Raw genomic sequence first — 19,368 nt, forward strand, 5'->3', positions numbered from 1 at the left:
TAGGACGACAGGTGACACCTCGCTTTTAGGTGGTGGCAGCGGCAGCGAGTAGGAAGCCGTCTGTGTTGCGAGGAGATGGTGTCGCTTTAGCAGTGAGCGCACAGACATGAGTTGGTGCTGCCGGCCCAGGGTTCAGCAGGGTGCTCGCAGGTCGCTGGGCCCCGCGCCTCGTTCCCGTGCCTCCGCCCGCGGCTGTTGTCCTTCGCGCAGGGACTCGGCTCTCTGAGCCTGTAAGTGCGTGCTGTTTTAGGGAGGGAAGAGCAGGGCTCTTGTGCGCCTGCCGTGTGTCGGGTGCTGTCACAGGTGCTTTGTTTTGTTGTGTGGTCGTTCAGTCGTGTCCAGCTCTTTGCAACCTCATGGACTGTAGCTCGCCAGGCTCCTCTGTCGGTGGAATTTCTCAGGCAAGAATACTGGAGTGAGTTGCCATGCATATCAACTCAGTTTTCAGAGTGAAGGTTTGAAGGTCTCTGCTTTAGACCACTCTCCCTTCTCTGCCCGAGTTTGGAATCAGCAGAAAGAAACATCTGTCTCAGGTGGATGGTGGAGCCCGTGCCCAGTGTGACTCAGGGCTGCCCAGATGTTCCGCAGCCTCTGGCAGAGCCCTGGGGCCGGCCCCATCCCGTCATGCTGAGAGCCAGGCAGAATCCGTGCTCTCGCTCAGCAGGCAGGCCGCAGGAGAAGGGCCTGAGCGGCGCACATGCTGGTTCTCCTGCCAGATCTGCCCTCTCCCTTAGGAGGGGTGAGGGAAGTGCGAGGTTGGGACCCTACCCTACGCTGTCCCTCCTCCAGGAAGCATGGAGCCCGGGGGCACGTCCACGGGACTTCCTGGACAGCGTCATCAGGTACCGATCGTCTTTCCTGTTTCGAGTGAGAGGCTGGAGGTCCGGGGTGAAGCCCTCCTTGCTGTTGCCCAGCTGGTGGGTCCTTCACTGCACTCAGGTCTGCGGCTGTTGCAGGTGCGTCCCCCCCAGGCTGGATGCAGTGGGCGTGAGACGCTCATCGGTCGTGGCACCTTGGCCAGCGTGAGGACTTGCACAGCGCAGCACAGCCGGGTTTTTTGTGCACAGAGGGCTGGGATTTGCTGCTGTTGGTGATAAACTGCTTAGCCTTGAGGATACGGCTTTGAAAGATTTGGAAGCTGAGTTGGAAATCCAGCTTTTGGGAGTTTATTCATTCAACATTCACTGAGAGGTCCGCATTGGTGTGTTGCACCAGCGCTGGACTCGAGACAAATGAGGCCCTGGGCGCCCGTCCTCGGAAAGCTCATGGCCGAACAAACAGAAAACTGAGTGATTCTGATCCTGTACGAGAAAAGCATGCCAGAGGGGCTTGCAAAGGCGAGGAGGCAGAGAAAGTGCAGGATAGAGGCCTTTCTTGAAGAGCTGAGGCGGGTGAGCACCGCCTCTGCCTCGGGTTGTGGTGGGAACAGGTGAGGATCACATGTGTGACCCGGCCCTCCCCAGGGCCAGGCTCAGGAGCCATCAGTGATGGCCGGAGCGGTGGGGGTGCTCGTGTGCAGGACAGGGTCACAGTGGAGGCCGGGAGAGCTGAGAAAGGCGTGATGTCGTGGATTCTCTGAGGCGGTCTCTAGTTTATAGACACACATACACAGACATATATATGTAGTCAGCACAGATTAGCCTGTGCCGTGGCAGAAACATGGCCCCTAGAATCTCAGAGAGATCAGCCCTCAGCACGGCCCAGGTTGACGTCTCCTTCTCGTGGTGTCTGATGCAGATTGGGCAGGTAGCTTTCCAGGGTGGCTGACCTCCCCGAGGTCGCTCAGTGATCCGGGCGCGTCCGTCTGCTCGTGTCCGGCCCCCAGGACTGCCTTGAGGAGGAGGCGGGGCGCCACTGGGAGTGCTTTGTCTCCCAGGGACCCGCGTGGCTTCCCCTCCTGACCCTCCAGCCTTTCTTCCTGCAGAGGGGCTGTGGGTGGGGAGGGGCTCAGGGCCCCCCAACCTTCCGACCCACCCTCTGCCCCTCACCGTGCCTTCAGTCTCGCTGTCTTGCCCGCTGTCCCTCCCAGGGGCAGTCAGCATGCCGGAGCTGCAGGACGTACTGTGTCCTCCTGGCCCGTTTCCAGCTGTGGACGTTGGTCAACATGCTTCCTCTCCCCTGTGTCAGTTTCCTCGTTAAGGACTTGGAGGTGATGGTGATAGCCCCCCGGCTCGGGAGGCGGAGGAGGTTTAGTTGGGATGGTGCATGGGCAGCAGTGGGCACAGGCCTGAGGTCTGGCTCTGTGGACCATGGGCCTTCAGTCCAGGCTGATTGGCATCACTAGCAGACATCCACAGCTGGAAAAGCGGTTTAGTGAGGTGCAGACTGCGCAAATGCAGAACCGGACGCGCACGTAAACAGAGCCAACGGAGCTGCTGCCCTTCGCCCGTGGAAGGAAGGAGGGAGCCAGCTTCTGCAGAGCGGTGGGCATGGACCCACCGCGCCTCCCCGAATCCTCTCGGTGGTTTGTGTTACAGCCCAGGAGCCTGAGCGCAGGGAAGGCAGGCCCGCGGCTGGTGGATGCCGCCATCCCGGTGGAGCAGGCCGAGGGCCAGGCTCCGTCTGCCCATAGACGTCCTCTCTCCCGGGACTGCCTGGGGCTGGGGGGCGAGTTGTGCTGCCTTCTCTGCCGTGTCCCGCAAAGCTGAGTGCTTTTCCTCCCCTCGGTGTATCTGCTGTTTGATTTATTGTCCGTGTAATACCAGATATTTGGTCGTATTTACACTGAAGCCAAGCTAACAAGGCAGTTGAAGTATTTTTGTTCCCTTTGAAATAACAGGCGTGTGAAACTGCTGGACCTTCCCGCCAGCCTCCGGCCGCAGAAGATAAAGAGCTCGCTGGGCCCAAGTGTGTCGGCCAAGAGCCCCTTCATCTACTCCCCAATCATCGCCCACAGCCGCGGGGAGGAGCGCAGCAAGAAGATAGGTAGGCGGGCTGCCTGGCTTCCGGGACATGTTTGGCCACCCGACCCCGGGGGCTTGTCTGGACTTGAGATCGTGAGACTTGACGCGGTTCATGTGAGCCCGTGGGATATACCCTCACTCAGGTGTATTCTGCTTGCTGGCTTTGTCTGACCACTGCCTATAGGTCTGCCTTTTTAGTATCTATTTCATAAAAGGAGGTTTTGTGCAAGTTCTAGAAACCAGAAGACCTCTGTTATTTGAGACTTAGGTCAATTACATAGGAGAGGTACTTGGAGACCAGGGTGATTTTCCAAGGCTGGAGTGACTTCTGAATCATCCACGGAGATTAAAGGTCATCTTTTGTTCAGGACTGAATGGGCATAAGGGCGTCCCATCACTGTCCCGTTTGAAGGCTGGCAGTGCTCGTTTTGTGTCTCGCTGACGGTCGTCACCTCTCCTGAGAGGCCTGGCGGCTCTGCAGGGCGCCGTGGCATTGTGTCTTGGGGGTGGGTGGGGCGGGGCCACTCACTGCTGAGGATCCTCATGGGCTTCTCTGTGCGCTCAGGCCCCTGCCGCATCCCAGGACACGGCCCCCTCGCTTTCCTGTCCCCGTGGCCCCCAGAGCTCTCCTGTGCCACCCCGTGCCTCCGTGCCCTCCCCCAAGCTGGCCGTGCCTCAGGCCTCATTCCTCACTGCTCCCCCTCCTTGGACCCTGCGCACTTGGGGATTGTGGTGCCTGCAAGTCGCAGTGACAAAGCTGCAGGGCTGAGAGGCGGGTCACTGGTTGGTCATTGCTGACTCTGTCCGAGAAGTTTCAGTGGAAGACCCGCAAAGCTTGTGCAACTCAGTGCTGGCTTCTCCTCTGTCTTCCTTTTTTTCTCCTTTCATTTTTACACCCCTGGCATAAGAGAAGGCATCCTGGCTTCTCGAGGCTCTTCTCCGCAGGGTGCAGCAGTCCAAGTGCACTCACCCACCACTCACACCCGGAGCTGACCCCACCCGCCGTGCGCTGTCATGCCTTTCCGCTCACCTCCTCCCGCCTTTCCGCCCCTGCTCCGTGGCGCCAGCCACACGACCACTTGCTGGTTTTTGAACGTGACCTCTTGTTCCAGTCTCAGGGCTCTGCTCTGGGTGAATGACCGACTGCAGCAGTGTCCTGGCTCTTAGAAGAGCAGGGCCCCACCCAGCAGGCATTTGTGATGTGAATGTGAATCTTTGACGTTCTAGTTCTAGTCTGTGATTCTGAGAGACAGCTCTGGCCTCCTGACTGCTCCTCTGCTCTGGAGAAGATGCCAGAGAGGCTGGGAGCAGGGGGTGGGTGGACCTCGTGGTTGAGCAGTGGCGGAGCTGGTCCTGGGCGTCTCCAGCACATGCCAGCGAGCAGTGCCCATCTGCCAGGGGACGCCCCCTTTGATCTCTTGGAGCTGGGGGGCTTGGGTCCTGTTCATATCAGAGTCTCAGGGGTCTCTCGATGGTGGGGAGGCCACTTTCCAGGCCCCTTCCCCCAGGGTGGACCTGGGCCCATCATTACAGAGTTAACAAGGTTTGTCTCCTGGACATTGTAGGAGTCTCTGGCTGTTCTTTTTGGGTCTCGTTCAGTTCAGTTCAGTCACTCAGTCGTGTCCAACTCTTTGCAACCCCATGGACTGTAGTACGCCAGGCTTTCTTGTCCATCACCAACTCCCAGAACCTACTCAAACTCACGTCCATCGAGTCAGTCATGCTATCCAACCACCTCATCCTCTGCCATCCCCTTCTCCTCCTGCCTTCAGTCTCTCCCAGCATCGGGGTCTTTTCAAATGAGTCAGTTGGCCACACTGTGGCCAAAGTATTGGCGTTTCAGCTTCAGCATCAGTCCCTCCAATGAACACCCAGAACTGATCTCCTTTAGGATGGACTGGTTGGATCTCCTTGTAGTCCAAGGGACTCTCAAGAGTCTTTTCCAACAGCACAGTTCAAAAGCATCAATTCTTTGGCACTCAGCTTTCTTTAGGGTCCATCTCTCACATCCATACATGACCACTGGAAAAACCATAGCCTTGACTAGATGGACCTTTGTTGACAAAGTAATGTCTCTGCTTTTTAATATGCTGTCTAAGTTGCTCATAGCTTTTCTTCCAAGGAGCAAGCGTCTTTTAATTTCATGGCTGCAGTCACCATCTGCAGTGATTTTGGAGCCCCCAAAAATAAAGTCTCTCACTGTTTCCACTGTTTCTCCATCTATTTGCCATGAAGTGATGGGCCAGATGCCATGATCTTAGTTTTCTGAATGTTGAGTTTTAAGCCAGACTTTTAACTCTCTTCTTTCACTTTCATCAAGAGGCTCTTCAGTTCCTCTTTGCTTTCTTCCATAAGGGTGGTGCCATCTGTATATCTGAGGTTATTGATATTGGGTCTTATTAGGGTTGATGGTAAGTTTTCTCCCTAAAGGACGTTTTAGGAAACTTTTACCCATTTTGTGTACAAAAGCTTCTTGAGGTGATCTGGGGGACTGGAGACATGAGACTCCTTCTAAGGACCAGCAGCATGATCTGTGGGGCCTCATCCAGAAGGAATACGTGGGGCCCCTTTGTTCAAACATAAGGAAGACTTTGGAGACAGAGAAGGCCCTAAACAGAATGTGGGTCCCCCTGAGTCGGGCGCCATATGGCTGCCAGGTCCCATCCCTCGAAGCTGGCGTTTCCTCTTCTTTCCTCTCTAATCTTTAGAAACTGCTGAGGCTTCCTTTTATGAAAAGAGTACTCTGTACTTGCTGCAGCGAGTTTTCACCTCATCCAGTGATGCAGATGTCGTGTTCCCAATTTATCGATGAGAAAATTAAGATTGAGTGAATGTACATTGCGCCCTAGGTCAGGAAGGAAGTTAAGTGGCAGAGCTCAGGCTTTGTCCATGGTTTATGACTCAAAGCCCAGAGATATTTTCCTTTATTTATTTTTTATTTTTTTGGCCACACTGTGTGGCTTATGGGATCTCAGTTCCCCGACCAGGGATTGAACCCACACCCCTGGCAGTGGAACTGTGGCGTCCTAACCACTGGACTGCCAGGGAATTCCCAGGGATTTCCTGGCAATTTTCCAGGGAAGAAAAAAAGTTTTTCCTTGAAGACAGTGAGACGTTACTCTGAGCTGGGGATAAATTCAGTGGACGATGTAGGATTTTTTTCCGGGATATAACAGAAACTTCAGCCAAAATGCATGTTATTTGTTGGAGACCCATGGGTAGGAAAGGGTAATTTATATTCTGTGGCTTCTAATATCTTTCTGGCAATTGACTCAGCAGCGAGTACCTGCCTGCAGGTTTGAAGAATCACATGTCTTTAACCCAGAATCCCCATCTCTATAAATGAATCTCTGTGTGTAACTGGGGGGAGTTATCACAGCGAGGACACAGAGTATTAGAGGGGAAGAAACGCGGGGGGCCGCTCCTGGGACCATTTTCCGCGCTAACGCGCAGTAATTTACCAGTCTTTCCGTCTAAACTCCACGCGCGGTGATGGCTGCGCACATCCTGAGCGTGAGCACAGAGAGGTGACGGGTTTTGTGCCAGGACTTGGCGTGGCCGGGCTTCGTGCCCGAGGTCGGCAGCTGCCTGGGAGGACGGACAGGCGGGAGCCGTCCCATGGCCTCGGTCAGTTGCCTGGCCTCCCCGGGCCGCAGTTGCGCTCTCTGTGGGGAGGGGGCGCTAGAAGCCCACTGCACGGCCTCCTCAGGGGTTGAGGGAGCCGCTAACACCACAGCATCCGGTGCTGTTCACGCAAGGCTCTGAGCCGCGGCGTGTGCGCTGTCCAAGGTGCTGGGGGTACAGTGAGAAATCAGGAGTGCCCTCTGCCAGATGGGTCCAGCCAGCGTGGTGGAAAGAGATGAGCTTGTCGACGGAAGCCCCCGAAAGAGTCTGTTAGTCCACAGCTAAGACCTGCCTGGGGGCCGTATAGCACTGTAGGGGGGCCTGAGACAGAGGGGTGTTTAATAGCCTCCAGGGCTGGGCCTTTCCGAGGTTTCTGAGACAGACTGTAGCATGCCCTCTGGCACGCTAAGACCTGGGAAGGAGATGATCTCTTGTCAGACATTAAAACTGTTCCTGTAATAAAGATTTATTTTAGGTTTACCTTTAGCGACTCTGACTGTGTGAGTATAAACGATTCCTTTCAGCAGCCCAGGAAAATGAATTTTAAAATGATGGTCATTTGACCATGACAGAGAAGACAAACAGCACCTTCACTATCAGGCAGCAACCTGTTAAAACAAATGACGTTTTCCTCGGCTGTGAGGAAGGGCTGGGTGCTGACCGCTGAGGCAGTGATGTGCTCGGGGTGCTGCTGAAGGTGGGTTGAGAGCCCTGTGCCCTGCAGCAGGAGTTCTCAGCCTGAGGTGGCTGAGGAGAGCTGGGTTTCTGGAGCCAGCAGGGAATAGCAGTGTGAGAGCAGCCAAGTCTTTGGGGCCAGGCAGACGGGAGGTGGGCCCGGCGGCCTCATTTGTCAGGGCCGTGAATGATGGATGGTTCATCCTGTCCGTGTCCTTGTTGGTGAATGAGGATGATCTGTGCCCTGCTGACCACTGCACTGTGTTGTTAAGACCGCATACAGGCACCTGCTCGCGCAGGCATTTTAAAAACCAGCTCCCCTCATGGGCTGCTTATTCACTGTGTGCAGTTTCAGGATGCCACAGGTTTGGTGCAGCCTGTCTTAGTCTCTGTGCGAGGGCCTGGTGCAAAGTGTTTGGGGGAAAACGGTGTCTTTATGAAAGCCTATGAAGCTGAAGAATGCTGGTCAGTAAACCTTAGTGTCTACTCTAGGAGAAGGCCTTTATCCACCACTGTCCATTCTAGACACTTCTCTGAGTTCAGAGACCTGGCTTGAATCCCTGCCACACCACTTCCTGGCTGTGTGATTGCCAGCACATTTGTTAACCTGCTTGGACCTTAGTCCCTGCCTTGTAACAATGGGATTGTGGTACCTCCCTCACCACGGCATGATGCGGAGTCAGAGACAGCCTTCCAAGGGCTGGACAGTTGGCTCCTGCCCTGCACCTCGCTTGGTTCTCAAGTCCCTTCTGAATTGCCCAGTGGAGTATCTCAAAGGGAGGAGAGGGCAGTGGAGCAGGGGTGGGGACTGCACACAGATGACCACCGACTTTGTGGCTTAAAGAACACAAATGCATTTTTCTCACTGTTTGCATCACGAGTGCAGCCTGTGTTAGCGTGGGCCTCTGCTCAGGGTCTTGCAGGCTGAGATCCAGGTCTCAGCTGGGGCTGTGTTCTCATCGGGAGGCTCGACTGGGCAGGGTCTGTTTCTCAGGTCCCTCGGGTTCTTGGTTCCTTGGGATTGTGGGGCTGAGGTCCCTGTCCACCTGCTGGGTGTCACCTGGACCATTTTCAGGTCATCGCAGCTGCTCTCAGACCCTGGCCACCTGGCCTCCTCCATACACCTGCTCACGCATTGAGTCTTCTCACTCAGGGTGAGCAGGTTCCCTTCCAGGGCTCTTCTGAGAAGACCAGGTTCTCCTGGGATAATCTCCCTTGGGTTAACTCAAAGCCCACTGCTTTGAAGGCTTGGGGGCCCTCGTCACATGTGAAAACCTCCTCCCCCTTTGTTACACAACATAACCCATCCTTGTGTTCACACTAGGGGGAAGAGGATTACACAGCATATATACCAGGGGTTGGGGGTCCTGGGGGTCGTCTCAGAATTCTGCTTCCTGTACGTGCTGAGCTGCAGCTGGCCTGGGAGTGGTCAGGGAGGAGGCGCCACCATCTTGTCTCACAGACTTCAGGAGGGGAAAGAGGCACCACGCTCTGTGCCACTTAGAGTTGGCCATGGTGCCGTCTTCCTGAGCGCCAGCCTCTGGGCCTGAGAAGGCCTGTGCGACGAGTGGTGGCTCTCCACCGGGAGCTGTGCCGTCTGGTTACTGCCAGGTTCGGGAAGCTGCGTTTGGCACCAGCAAGAGAAGCATCAGTCACAGGCCATCCAGGCGGCAGTGACAACACACTCGGCTTTGGAGAACGCTAGCAGCAGCGTAGCTTTAAACTGCGTCTCTCAAGATGGCCACAGTGCCACTGCTTCATTGGGAAGTAGCCAGAGGAGTGATCTGAAGCCACGGGAAGTGTGCAAGAACACCAGCTAACACATGGACTCCTTTGTGTGTGTGTGTTTCTAGATTTCCAGTGGGTTCAAGGAGATGTGTGTGAAGTGCAGCTGATGGTGTATAACCCGATGCCGTTCGAGCTCCGAGTTGAAAACATGGTGCGTATCGCCAGTCGCTTGCCCCTTTTGGGCTAAACAGTTAGTATTTGACTCATACTTCTTATGATGTCTATCTGTTTTTAAGATTTGTTTTGCCAAAGATTATAATCTTTTTGTGAATGAAGACCATGTCCTGCATTCCTGTGTATTTAGTGCTTGGTCCTCAGTACATTTGTGAATCAGTGAACAAAAGACATCTCGGATTTGAACACACACAGACCTGAGTTGACTGAATGTGATATTTGAAATAATCATGTTGAAATTCATATGAGATTAGCGAGGTCACTATAGTGTGCCCCCCACTCAACCTCACTGCTGCTTCACTGCTCAAGATGACAAGATGACCAAGGCCTCTTTATTTATAAGGGAATAAACGACTGCAGCGCTAATGTGAAATCTGCCTCGGGTTTGAAATCAGGTGTTCAGGCTGTGTGTCTGTGCACAGTGTTAAATACCCCCTCTGCAGTGGTGTCTGCTGAAACTCCTCCCCTAGTTCTGCAGTCGGGGAAAGGAGGTTTGTGTGGTTCTCCACGCTGGACCTTGTGTTCCCAGGGGAGAGCCCTGCATGCACTGGGTGGATTCCAGTCCTGCAAGTCTTCTCTGTGCTTAATCATTGTGTGGGACCCCTTTGTTACTTCCCTGTGGTATGTGAAGGGTGCTGTTAGCCTTGTGATGCTTTCCTCTGGGGTTTTATGACTCGTGTTCAGAGCTTGCCGAGTGCCTAGGCCACGTGTCAGGCCAGGCCTCTGCCCCATGGTCAGGGTGCAGGAGGGGCTGTGGGACCCACGTGGAGGGTCGGGGAGGCCCCGCTGAGGACACAGGATGAGTGGGAGCTCGCAGGCAGACTGGTAGTTACTTAAGATGATGTTTGGGCCTCTGGCATGAGGCATGGTTTTTCCACGTCCCTTGGAGCTCATAGAAATTCAGCTGAGTATTGAGTGGGCAACCTGAGGTCCCCCCATATGAGAGCCACCTATTAGGATGAGCATTCCCTCCTCCTTTTGCACAAGAACATGCCAGCCTTGGGGCTTAGCTCTTGGTCAGGCCTTGTAGTGGCTTTGTCTCCTGGCCTAAGCCAGGAATAACATTGAGAGTTGTTCAGAGAATTTTCCCTAAAGTGGTTAAAGTATCATATGCCTACTGTTTCTTATACATTTTTTTTTTAGGTTTAATTTTAACTGGTTGAAAAGTAATAGCTGCATGTGGAACTTCCCTGGTGGTCCAGTGGTTAGGAATTTGCCTTGCAATGCAGGGGATATAGGTTCAATCCCTGGTCAGGAAACGAAGATGCCAACTAAGTCCCTGCTCCGCAACTGGAGTTCATGTGCCACAACAAAGTCCTGACACAGCCAGATAAATAAATTAATTTTAAAAAGTAATATGTACTTTTATCAAAAAATGAGGAAGAACAAAGAATAAAATTTACCACTAGGAGATAGCCCACAAATCATGTTCAGAATTAAAGAATTACATTACGAAATGTTTCAAGCGTGGGAAACGGCGCAGGGAAGCGTCACTCCTCATGCATCCACCGTCACGTTTAGCAAGTGCTCACAGTGGGCCATGTTTGCTTTAGCTGTTTTAAAAAGAAGTCAAATGTGAGTGTGTTTTGCCTGGAGACAATAGCCACCTAGTTGGTTTCTTCGCTTCCATTCTTGGCCACGTTGTTGTCTGTTTCACACGTAGTTAGATCATTTCAAGCTCTTGCCCAGACTCTGGGCGCAGGTGTGCTCTTTGTCACTAAGGGAGCCTTGCTTCTGGGTGCTTTCCGCAGACAGAGTTAGAAACAGTGTGCATGCATGCACACATGGGCACGTGCTCACACACGTACCTACCACATGCATCTGCACGTGTGTGTACATACATGTACGTGTGCCCAAGTGCACACACACACACACAGAGATGCAGACTTCACAGATCCCAACCTTGCAGTCATCCCTTCAGGTCCGCTCCATCTCCAGAGGGCTCTCCTCGCCTCCTTCCACATCCGTGTCCTTGCCTCCCCTGTGAGAACGTGGCTCAGGGCAACACCAGCGTCCCCTCACCTGCCCACTCCTGGGATGGACCATGGCACTCCCTCCTTCATGTAGGTCTTCTTAATGCCCCTTTGCCGTCTTCTGCAGGCTTCAGGGCAGGACTCTCACACCTCTCGGTAGGCTTACTCCAACATAGGGGGTGTTTTTGATCCCTTGTTAATGGTACTTAAAAAAAAGTATTTCTTTCTTTCTTTCTTTGGCTATGCTACGTCTTAGTTTCGGAATGTGGGATCTAGTTCCTTGACCAGGGATTGAACCTGGGCCCCCTTCATTCTGAGTCTTAGCCACCGGACCAGCAGGGAAGCTCCCTGTTCGTGGTATTTTTACTGTTTTGTTTTATCATATGCTTATTGCTTGGTTATGGAGATACTTCTGCTTTGTAAATGCTGACTTTGTTACCGGGCTAAATGCTGTTGTTAGTTCCGGTTTCCTCGTAGGCACCACAGGCTTTTCTGCAGCTTTTGCCTGTAGGTGATTGTCTCCATGCTGTTTCTTCTCTTGGCTATTGTGCTGGCTGGGGCCTCCGTCACAGTGCCGAGGAGAGGGCCCGAGCACTGGGAGGCCCTGCAGTCACGGGGGGCTCCCAGAGGCCACACAGCCTGTCTCCTCCACCATCAAGTGTAGGGCCTGGCTCTTAGAGAGATGGACTGATGGTTCATACACGCGCTGGAAGAAGATTCACTGATTCGTTTCCATGTGTCATATTTTTTCATTTTGTTTGTAAGCAGAATATTTTATTTGTTCTTTCTGTTTATGTTCCAACTTGGTAAAACAACAAGGCAGCACACACATTCATACTGTGTCAAGAAGGGCTAGTATTAAAGATGGAATTGTTCAGGCGCCCCTGGGGCTGCCCATTTCAAGACTGTTTTGTAACCACGCTTCTAGGTCATCATTTGTTCACGTCACTAAGGAGTCCTTGTGTTCTGAGTCCCGGGCGTTCCTGCTGGCTGAGCGGGGGCTTTGGGTCAGGGTGGGGGCCGCGCTCACCGTGTCCTCTGCCACCCGCTGCAGGGGCTGCTCACGAGCGGAGTGGAGTTCGAGTCTCTCCCCGCGGCTCTCTCCCTCCCGGCCGAGTCTGGTCTTTACCCGGTGACGCTCGTCGGGGTCCCACAGACGACGGGGACGATCACTGTGAACGGTAAGGACAGCACCTTTCTGGCTGTGGTTCTGGGGGCCTTGGACTCCTGTGCCACCACGGACAGTTTGCCGCAGACGAACCACGCAGAGGGCGCAGGATGTGGGGTCGGCTGCCGTGCACCGATCTGTCTTTCCCGGACCACAGGCGCGTTCCGAGGTTCTCCCCCTGGGGCTATGGCCCCGCCACCCTTCTCTCCTCTCCTTCCATCTCCGCCTACTGCCTCGGGCAGTCCATCTGTCTACTGTCCCGTCCAGACCCCTCTCCTGGACCTGCCACTCTTCTTGGCTGTCTCCAGGGCGCATCACATTCCGTGTGTCCCCACCCCCACCCCCACGTTGCCCCTGCCCCATGGTCCCATCCCAGGGACCCAGGCCCCGTCCCCGGACAGGCACCAGGGGTCATCCTGGACTGCTCCTGTCTCCCCCTCACTCCCCTTACATTACTGCCCGTGTCGTCAACACCCTCTGCCCCTCCGCCCTCTCTAGGGTTTGTCACTGAAGCATCAGGACTGGTCTTTCTGCCCTCATTCTTCCCGTGGTGCGCCCTCGTGACCTCTCCGCAGTGCAGGCCTCTGGGCTAGAAGCGGTCCTGCCTTCACTGGGCTCCCCGCCAGGGCTCCCTATCTCACTCTGGCTGTGTCGCTGGGCGCTGCACATCTGGGCAGGTGTAGAGGGCTCCCATCCTGGGCACACGCCCTGCTTCCTGCCCCCTGCTCGTGCTGTCCCTCTGCGGGGGGGCTTTGAGGCCCAGCTCAGGTGCCCCTGTGGTGCCCGCCCGGCCTTGCCCTCCCTCCACCGTGGCAGCCCCTCCTTCATGTCATGCCCACCATGGCCTGTGGGCCCACTCCTTGCCAGCCGAATCCGGCTTTCTTGGCTGGATCCTCACACCTGGCACGTAGTAGGTCTTCAGTACCCATTTGGTGGCTGAAAGTCAACATTCACTGGGAAAGGAATCTGTTTAAAAGGCGGCTTTGAAGGACCATACTTTATTGTTATTTTTTAAAAATATTTTTTCTTTAAATATATATATTTATATAAAGAAAAAATAATAAAAAAATATTAAAAAAAATAATAAAGTATGGTCCTTCAAAGCCGCCTTTTAAACAGATTCCTTTCCCAGTGAATGTTGACTTTCAGCCACCAAATGGGTACTGAAGACCTACTACGTGCCAGGTGTGAGGATATAGTATTGAAGGACCATACTTTAAAAAGAAGGAAATGTGGGCACCATGAATTGGAGCTTTTAAGTCGAGGGGCTGTATCAGGGCCCTGTTTGTCCCCACGGTACCTCTTGCTTCTTGTTGAGTATGTAGACGTTTAATATGGATGCAGAGAAGTTGCCACCCTAGGTACTTACCATCAAGTGTTACTTGATTTTGTTACGCTGTGAATGTTGTTTATAATAATTACCTCAAATTTCAAAAGCCATTTCCAAGCTTTGCTTAAACAATTTCAAGTGCTTATCTAACCTGAGGAGTGTTTCTTAAATGAAAATTTTGCTAATCTTAAATTACAGTGTTTGTACACATTGAGCAGATTTGCCACATCACGTGACAGTTATGATAACAATGATTGACTCTTGAACTTTCATCTCTCAACACAAGATTTTGAATCACTTTCTTTCAAATACTTATTAACTCCCATTATGTCCTGGAAAGGAGTACAAGCTCTCCTTTTCATTTTAGGGATGGATAAATTTGAAAAGCAAATTAGTGAAGGGATGAGACACTGATTGTGAACTTGGGTGACGTTTATGGTTTGTGCACCGTTGGTTGGACGCAGCCTGCCTTGGGCCCAACTCTCACCTCCGCTCGGGGACACGAGGCTGTGGACTTGAGCTCGGGAGCTGTGGGCCCGCTGGGCAGCTGACGGGCCCTGAATCTCAACTCAGGTCGGAGGGGACCCTGCGCCCCTGTCACCCGTGGGACCCCCTTGGGCGTGAGCTGTGAAGCCCTTCCAGGGGGTGAACCTTGGCCTTTCGTCCCCAGGCTACCACACCACGGTGTTTGGCGTCTTCAGCGACTGTCTGCTGGACAGCCTCCCGGGAATCAAGACCAGTGGCTCCACAGTGGAGGTCATCCCTGCGCTGCCCCGCCTGCAGATCAGCACGTCTCTGCCCAGGTAGTGCCTGCGGGCACTGGGCCTGCTCGCCGACCCCAGGACCCCTGGGAGTCCTGTGCTGCGCCCTGTGGCCGGAGCCTGGGAGCCGGAGTTACCCTCTGACCTCACGGCCGGAGTGTTCGTGTATCCAGGGGACCAACAGGCAGTGTTCTGCTTGCGGCAAACCGGAGCGGAGTTGAGGCGTTTCTTACTAAGATCAGAACGAAATGGGAAATTAGCCTTTGGAAACGTCATTTTTATGAGAAACAGTTGAGGCTTAAGAGAATTTAAGAAGTCTTATCTTCTAAAATAAAAACGGTCCTTTTTTTTTTTCTCTAGCATTATAGGAAAGGATAAAGAAGGAAGAGAAATCTCAGAGGGAATGACTTAATGCTTTCTGGTGTTTCCACTGTTTGCTCACTGAACAATATATGTATGTTTAGATCAAACTGCATTTCATTTAGTATTATAGATTTCTCTTTGCATAAATATATAACATGAGCTAAAAGCTCTCTGTTTTAATTGCTTAAAAAAGCACATCACGCAGCCGCCTCGCAATCACGTCCCCATTCATTTCCCTGCTGTTGGGATTTGGGACCGCCTCAGTTTTTGCTCCTATGGATAATGCTTTATTGTTTATCTGTTGGGCTGTCTTTCTAAATGTGTCTCGGCCTTTTCTGGGATGTTTGGAAGGCTCAGTCGCCTACTCAGTGGGCCCCTCCTCAGTGCCAGCCTCGCCCACCTCCCCCCGCGCCCCCCAGCTCGAGCCCGGCGTGTGGGGCGCGGGCTTTGCGACCGTCCGCTCTGTGCGCTGCCTGCCTTCTGCTCTTTCCCCGCCGTGCCAGGGGCCAGCACCCTCTCTGCTTGTGTCAGCTGGGTTTCAGTTTTTCCAAATATCTTCCCTGCAAATCCAGATGGACTACAGTTCTCACTTGAGGAGGACTCTGTGATGAAATGTGGAAAGAAGTCACTTACAGTGAGGACTGGAGTCACTTATCCTTACTTGACAGAGAAAATTTATTTCTTGACTCACAAACAGCTCTAAAGATATAAAATGCCAAGGAGTTCACGTTGATTCTCTATGCTGTTATTTTTGGAGAACGGGCTTTGGATGTGCTTTTTGACTCCACCTGCCACATGCGCCTCCCTTGTTGATGGCTGGCATTTGTCCCCTTTCTGTCTCCAGAGCCTCCTCCCTGTGGTCACAGTGACCTCCTTGCCCGGAAGTGGCTTTGCCGCTTGCACTGGGAAGGGGACACCAGGGTGATGAGCGCTGTGGGCTGAGTGACAGTCAGTAGGACTCAGGCCAGAGTTTCAGACCAGGGCTGCAATGCTGCAACCTCAGAGGTGCGTTGGGCAAGCCTCGGGGTCTCTGGCTGTACCCCGCGTGGCCCAGGGCCGCGCCTGGCCGGTGCCGAGGGCCCGCCAGCTGCCCCTGCTCCCGTCAGGGGTTTGCCAGCGTCGCTCGTTGATTTTACTGGGATGTGGAGGCTGCTGTCTGTGCTTTCCACTTGTCTTTTTCTGCAGCTCCCACGTTATCATTTCAAATGGTTCATTTGAGTTTTCTCCTTCAGTCTCTGGATTTTCCCAGGGCATTTCTGAGATTTAAAAATTTTTTGAGCAAGCAGCAGGCTCAGGGATCATTTGAATTAATTCATTGTTTCACCTTGCCCTCACCACGATGCAGCAGTTACGCTTATGGTTCACACACATGAGCCAGTAAGGCCAGCGAGAGCCGTCATGTGACCCAGGGCCGTCTGTGTGTGGACACTGCTCAGCGTGTGGCGACTCGCCCTGGAGTTCCTGGTTGCTGGGCACCAATTCCATGCTGAAGCCACGGCTCCCTAGTCCGTGTGTCTGGAGTGTTTAAGTGTGGTGATGTGCATGACTCTAAAATACCATCAATTTTCTTTCTGTTTTTCTAAAATTGATCCTAATTCTTACTCTTATTTTAGGTCCGCACATTCATTACAGCCTTCCTCTGGTGATGAAATATCTGCTAACGTGTCTGTGCAGCTTTACAATGGGGAAACCCAGCAGCTTGTTGTGAGACTGGAGAACATTGGGATGGAGCCACTGGAGAAACTGGAAGTGACCTCGAAAATCCTCACCACCAAAGGTAGGGGCTTGTCGTAGGTTTGACTGCAGAAATGTTTATTTGCAGAAGAGACACCTTGCTTTTTTTTTTAAATACCCACACCATTTTGTATCGGGGTGAGCAGATTAACAGTATTGTGGTAGTTTCAGGTGAGCACCCGAGGCGCTCAGCCTGCACCCGTGTCCACTCTCCCCAGACTCCCCTCCCATCCAGGCTGGCACTGAGCGTTGAGCAGTTTCCCATGCTGTATACAGTAGGTCTTTGTTGGCTATCCACTTTAAATATAGCAGTGTGTTTATGACCTTCCCAAAGTCCCTAACTATCCCTCCCTCGCACCAGCAACCATAAATTCATTTTATAAGTCTGTGAGTCAGAAGAGACCCTATAGATAACCAGCGTCCCGAAAGTCTAAAAACCTCTCCCACTTTTAATTTGATGCCTCTGTGAAGCTGTTATCTTAAGTGTGCATGAAGAGCTCACAGAGAAAGGTAACGGAGTGCAGAACACACCTCTGTATCGCCTGTGCTCTTCACACCGATCAGGTGCTCAGCAGGCGTGTCCTGGAATGAGTGAGCAAAGAAGAGCACGTGCAGGCTCGGAAGAGTACCATCTGGGAACCGTCCGCCCAGCCCAGTGCCTGCTGTGGGTTCAGCACTCAGAGCCTGTGCACCCCCTCTTCCAGTGATGCCGTTCCTAGTTCTAAGGCACACGTAGCTCGGGCTCACAAGACTGTGTTACATTTTGGATTCAGCATTTGCTCACTGTTTATCCTTCACATGCCTCAGCTTCCTCCTGGGTGAGCAGGGGAGGTGGTCCTGACATGTTCTAGGAGCTGAGGGAGGCCGCAGAGGGTGGTCAGTGACGTGAGTGAGCAGTACTGGTCGAAGTGGGATATGCTGTGTAGGAGGAGGGCTGGGCGTCGAGAGTAGTAAGTGGAAATAAGATCAGCTCATCTAAAGAAGTTAGAGAAATTGCACCGTCCGCGGAGACCAAAGACGAGCACAGCACAGGGAGAGCAAGCTGGTGGGACTCCGTGTTCAGCTGCTGTTGACTTAGGAGCCAGGTGAGCAGGTGTCCCCTGGGAGCCTGGGCGCACCTGGCCCGTCGAGAGCAGTGCCCCGGCTCTGGCGGTGAGCCTGTCCTCTCCGAGAGCGTCTCCAGGGCCCGATGCTGGGCGGGGGGCTTCAGAACTGCTGTTCCAGAGTCCAGTCGCTCCGTCACCCTGGGGGAGTAGCGGCTGCCCCACGGCCCCTCTGCTCCAGGCCGTCGTCATTTTATCCACGGTGGGGGTGGGGAGCAATCTGCGTTTCCCCGATGACCAGTGACGCTGAGCCCCTCTGCTGTGGTCATCCTCTGAGAGTCCACTCTTGTGCCAGCCCTCTGTCCTTTTCCCCAGTGGGTGTTCTGCCTTCTCTGTCTCTGTGTCTGTCCGTCTGCCCCTCTCTCCTGGCCCTCAGGCTGTCTCTGATCCTGAGTTTGAGTTCTGAGCTGGAACCGTGCAGCGTGAGCGCCTGCTCCTGCCCATGGCTGCCATTCCCCTCTCCGCCATGCCCGCCCATGGCTGCCGTGCCCGCCCGTGGCTGCTGTCCCCTCCCTGCTGTGCCCACCCATGGCTGCCATCCCCTCCCCCCGCCCGTGGCTGCCGTCCCCTCCCTGCCGCACCTGCCTGTGGCTGCCGTCCCCTCCCCGCTGCGCCCGCCCGTGGCTGCCGTCCCCTCTCCGTGCGCCCGCGGGTGCGTGGAGCTCTTGTGGTAGCGTGGCTCTCCTAGTCCCTCTTTTGCTTTTGTGTCCCGGAGTCTTTGGAATTTTGGATGATCCTACTTTAATTTCATCCTTTCTTCCCTTTCTCTCCTCTTTTCAGGAGCAAGCACTTACGGATTAGGTAGAAAATGCTTCCCTGACATGAAATACCTTCATCTGGTATTCTGAATTTAATTAATTGGTTATAGGAGTTGGTGGGTATTTGAACAAGTGAGCTAATATTGAATGACAGAAAATTGCAGAGTATATAATGGTAAAAATGTTCACATCTCCTGTAATTTTCCTTGGCTTCACAGCTTAGCCACTAGAAGATACCTTCCTTTTCTCAAATAAACCTAAACCGTCACCACGTGTCCATTATTCGTTGCAACCTGCTTCTCTCTGAAGCTCAGCTCCTCTCGTTTCTCCTTTGGGAACCCCTGGCGTCCGTGGCTCCTCAGGCCCCACATCGCCAGCCTCTGCCCCAAGCTTCAGCTTTTGTCACTTCTTCCCTTAAGCTCTCGTCACGTTCGTCGTCAGGAGCTAGTTTCAGCTTCTTGGATGTTGGTGCTGTCTGTGAACTTGAGGATAAACCCCGTCCTGTGCCTGGAAGCCGACCTGCTCACTTCTGTTCCCGCCTTGGCCTTCCTCCGAGGGGTGACTGGGGTCCCCTTGTCTCAGAGGCTCCGGGAGGCCCTGAGGAGCCCTTCCGCTGCATTCCGCTCCATGGTTTTGCTGCTGCTGCTCTGGTCCCCTCCAGCCAGCTGAGGGTCTCAGAGACAGCAGTGTGCCTCCCCTTTAGTTCCAGGCCGGGCTCGTGGGCAGTGCTCAGTCCTAGGGACTGTCCACGGAGAGGGACACGGTCGCTCAGTTGTGTCCGACTCTGTGTGACCCCATGGACTGTAGCCCGCCAGGCTCCTCTGTCCATGGGATTCTCCAGGCAAGAATGCTGGAGTGGGTTGCCATTTCCTCCTCCAGGGGATCTTCCTGACCCAGGGATCAAACCCACATATCCTGCTTTGGCAGGTGGATTCTTTACCTACTGAGCCATTGGGGAAGCCCCGTTTAGGGAAAAAAAAATTCTCACCACAGTGGGAATAGAGGGGACATGTG

General features: G+C 53.6%; 1 protein-coding gene across 3 annotated transcripts in view; it reads left to right on the forward strand.

The window, feature by feature from the left end:
* Positions 1-19,368, forward strand: part of TRAPPC9 (trafficking protein particle complex subunit 9) — a 388,568-nt gene that overhangs the window by 83,306 nt on the left and 285,894 nt on the right. For all 3 annotated transcript variants that reach the window (XM_055545646.1, XM_055545647.1, XM_055545645.1), the window contains 5 exons: positions 2,780-2,925; positions 9,056-9,141; positions 12,192-12,318; positions 14,306-14,438; positions 16,373-16,536. In XM_055545646.1, coding sequence (XP_055401621.1) covers positions 2,780-2,925; positions 9,056-9,141; positions 12,192-12,318; positions 14,306-14,438; positions 16,373-16,536 — 656 coding nt within the window. The remainder of the gene's footprint in view (positions 1-2,779; positions 2,926-9,055; positions 9,142-12,191; positions 12,319-14,305; positions 14,439-16,372; positions 16,537-19,368) is intronic.

This window comes from Bubalus kerabau, chromosome 14 (assembly GCF_029407905.1).
Source record: "Bubalus kerabau isolate K-KA32 ecotype Philippines breed swamp buffalo chromosome 14, PCC_UOA_SB_1v2, whole genome shotgun sequence".
Taxonomy (NCBI): domain Eukaryota; kingdom Metazoa; phylum Chordata; class Mammalia; order Artiodactyla; family Bovidae; genus Bubalus; species Bubalus kerabau.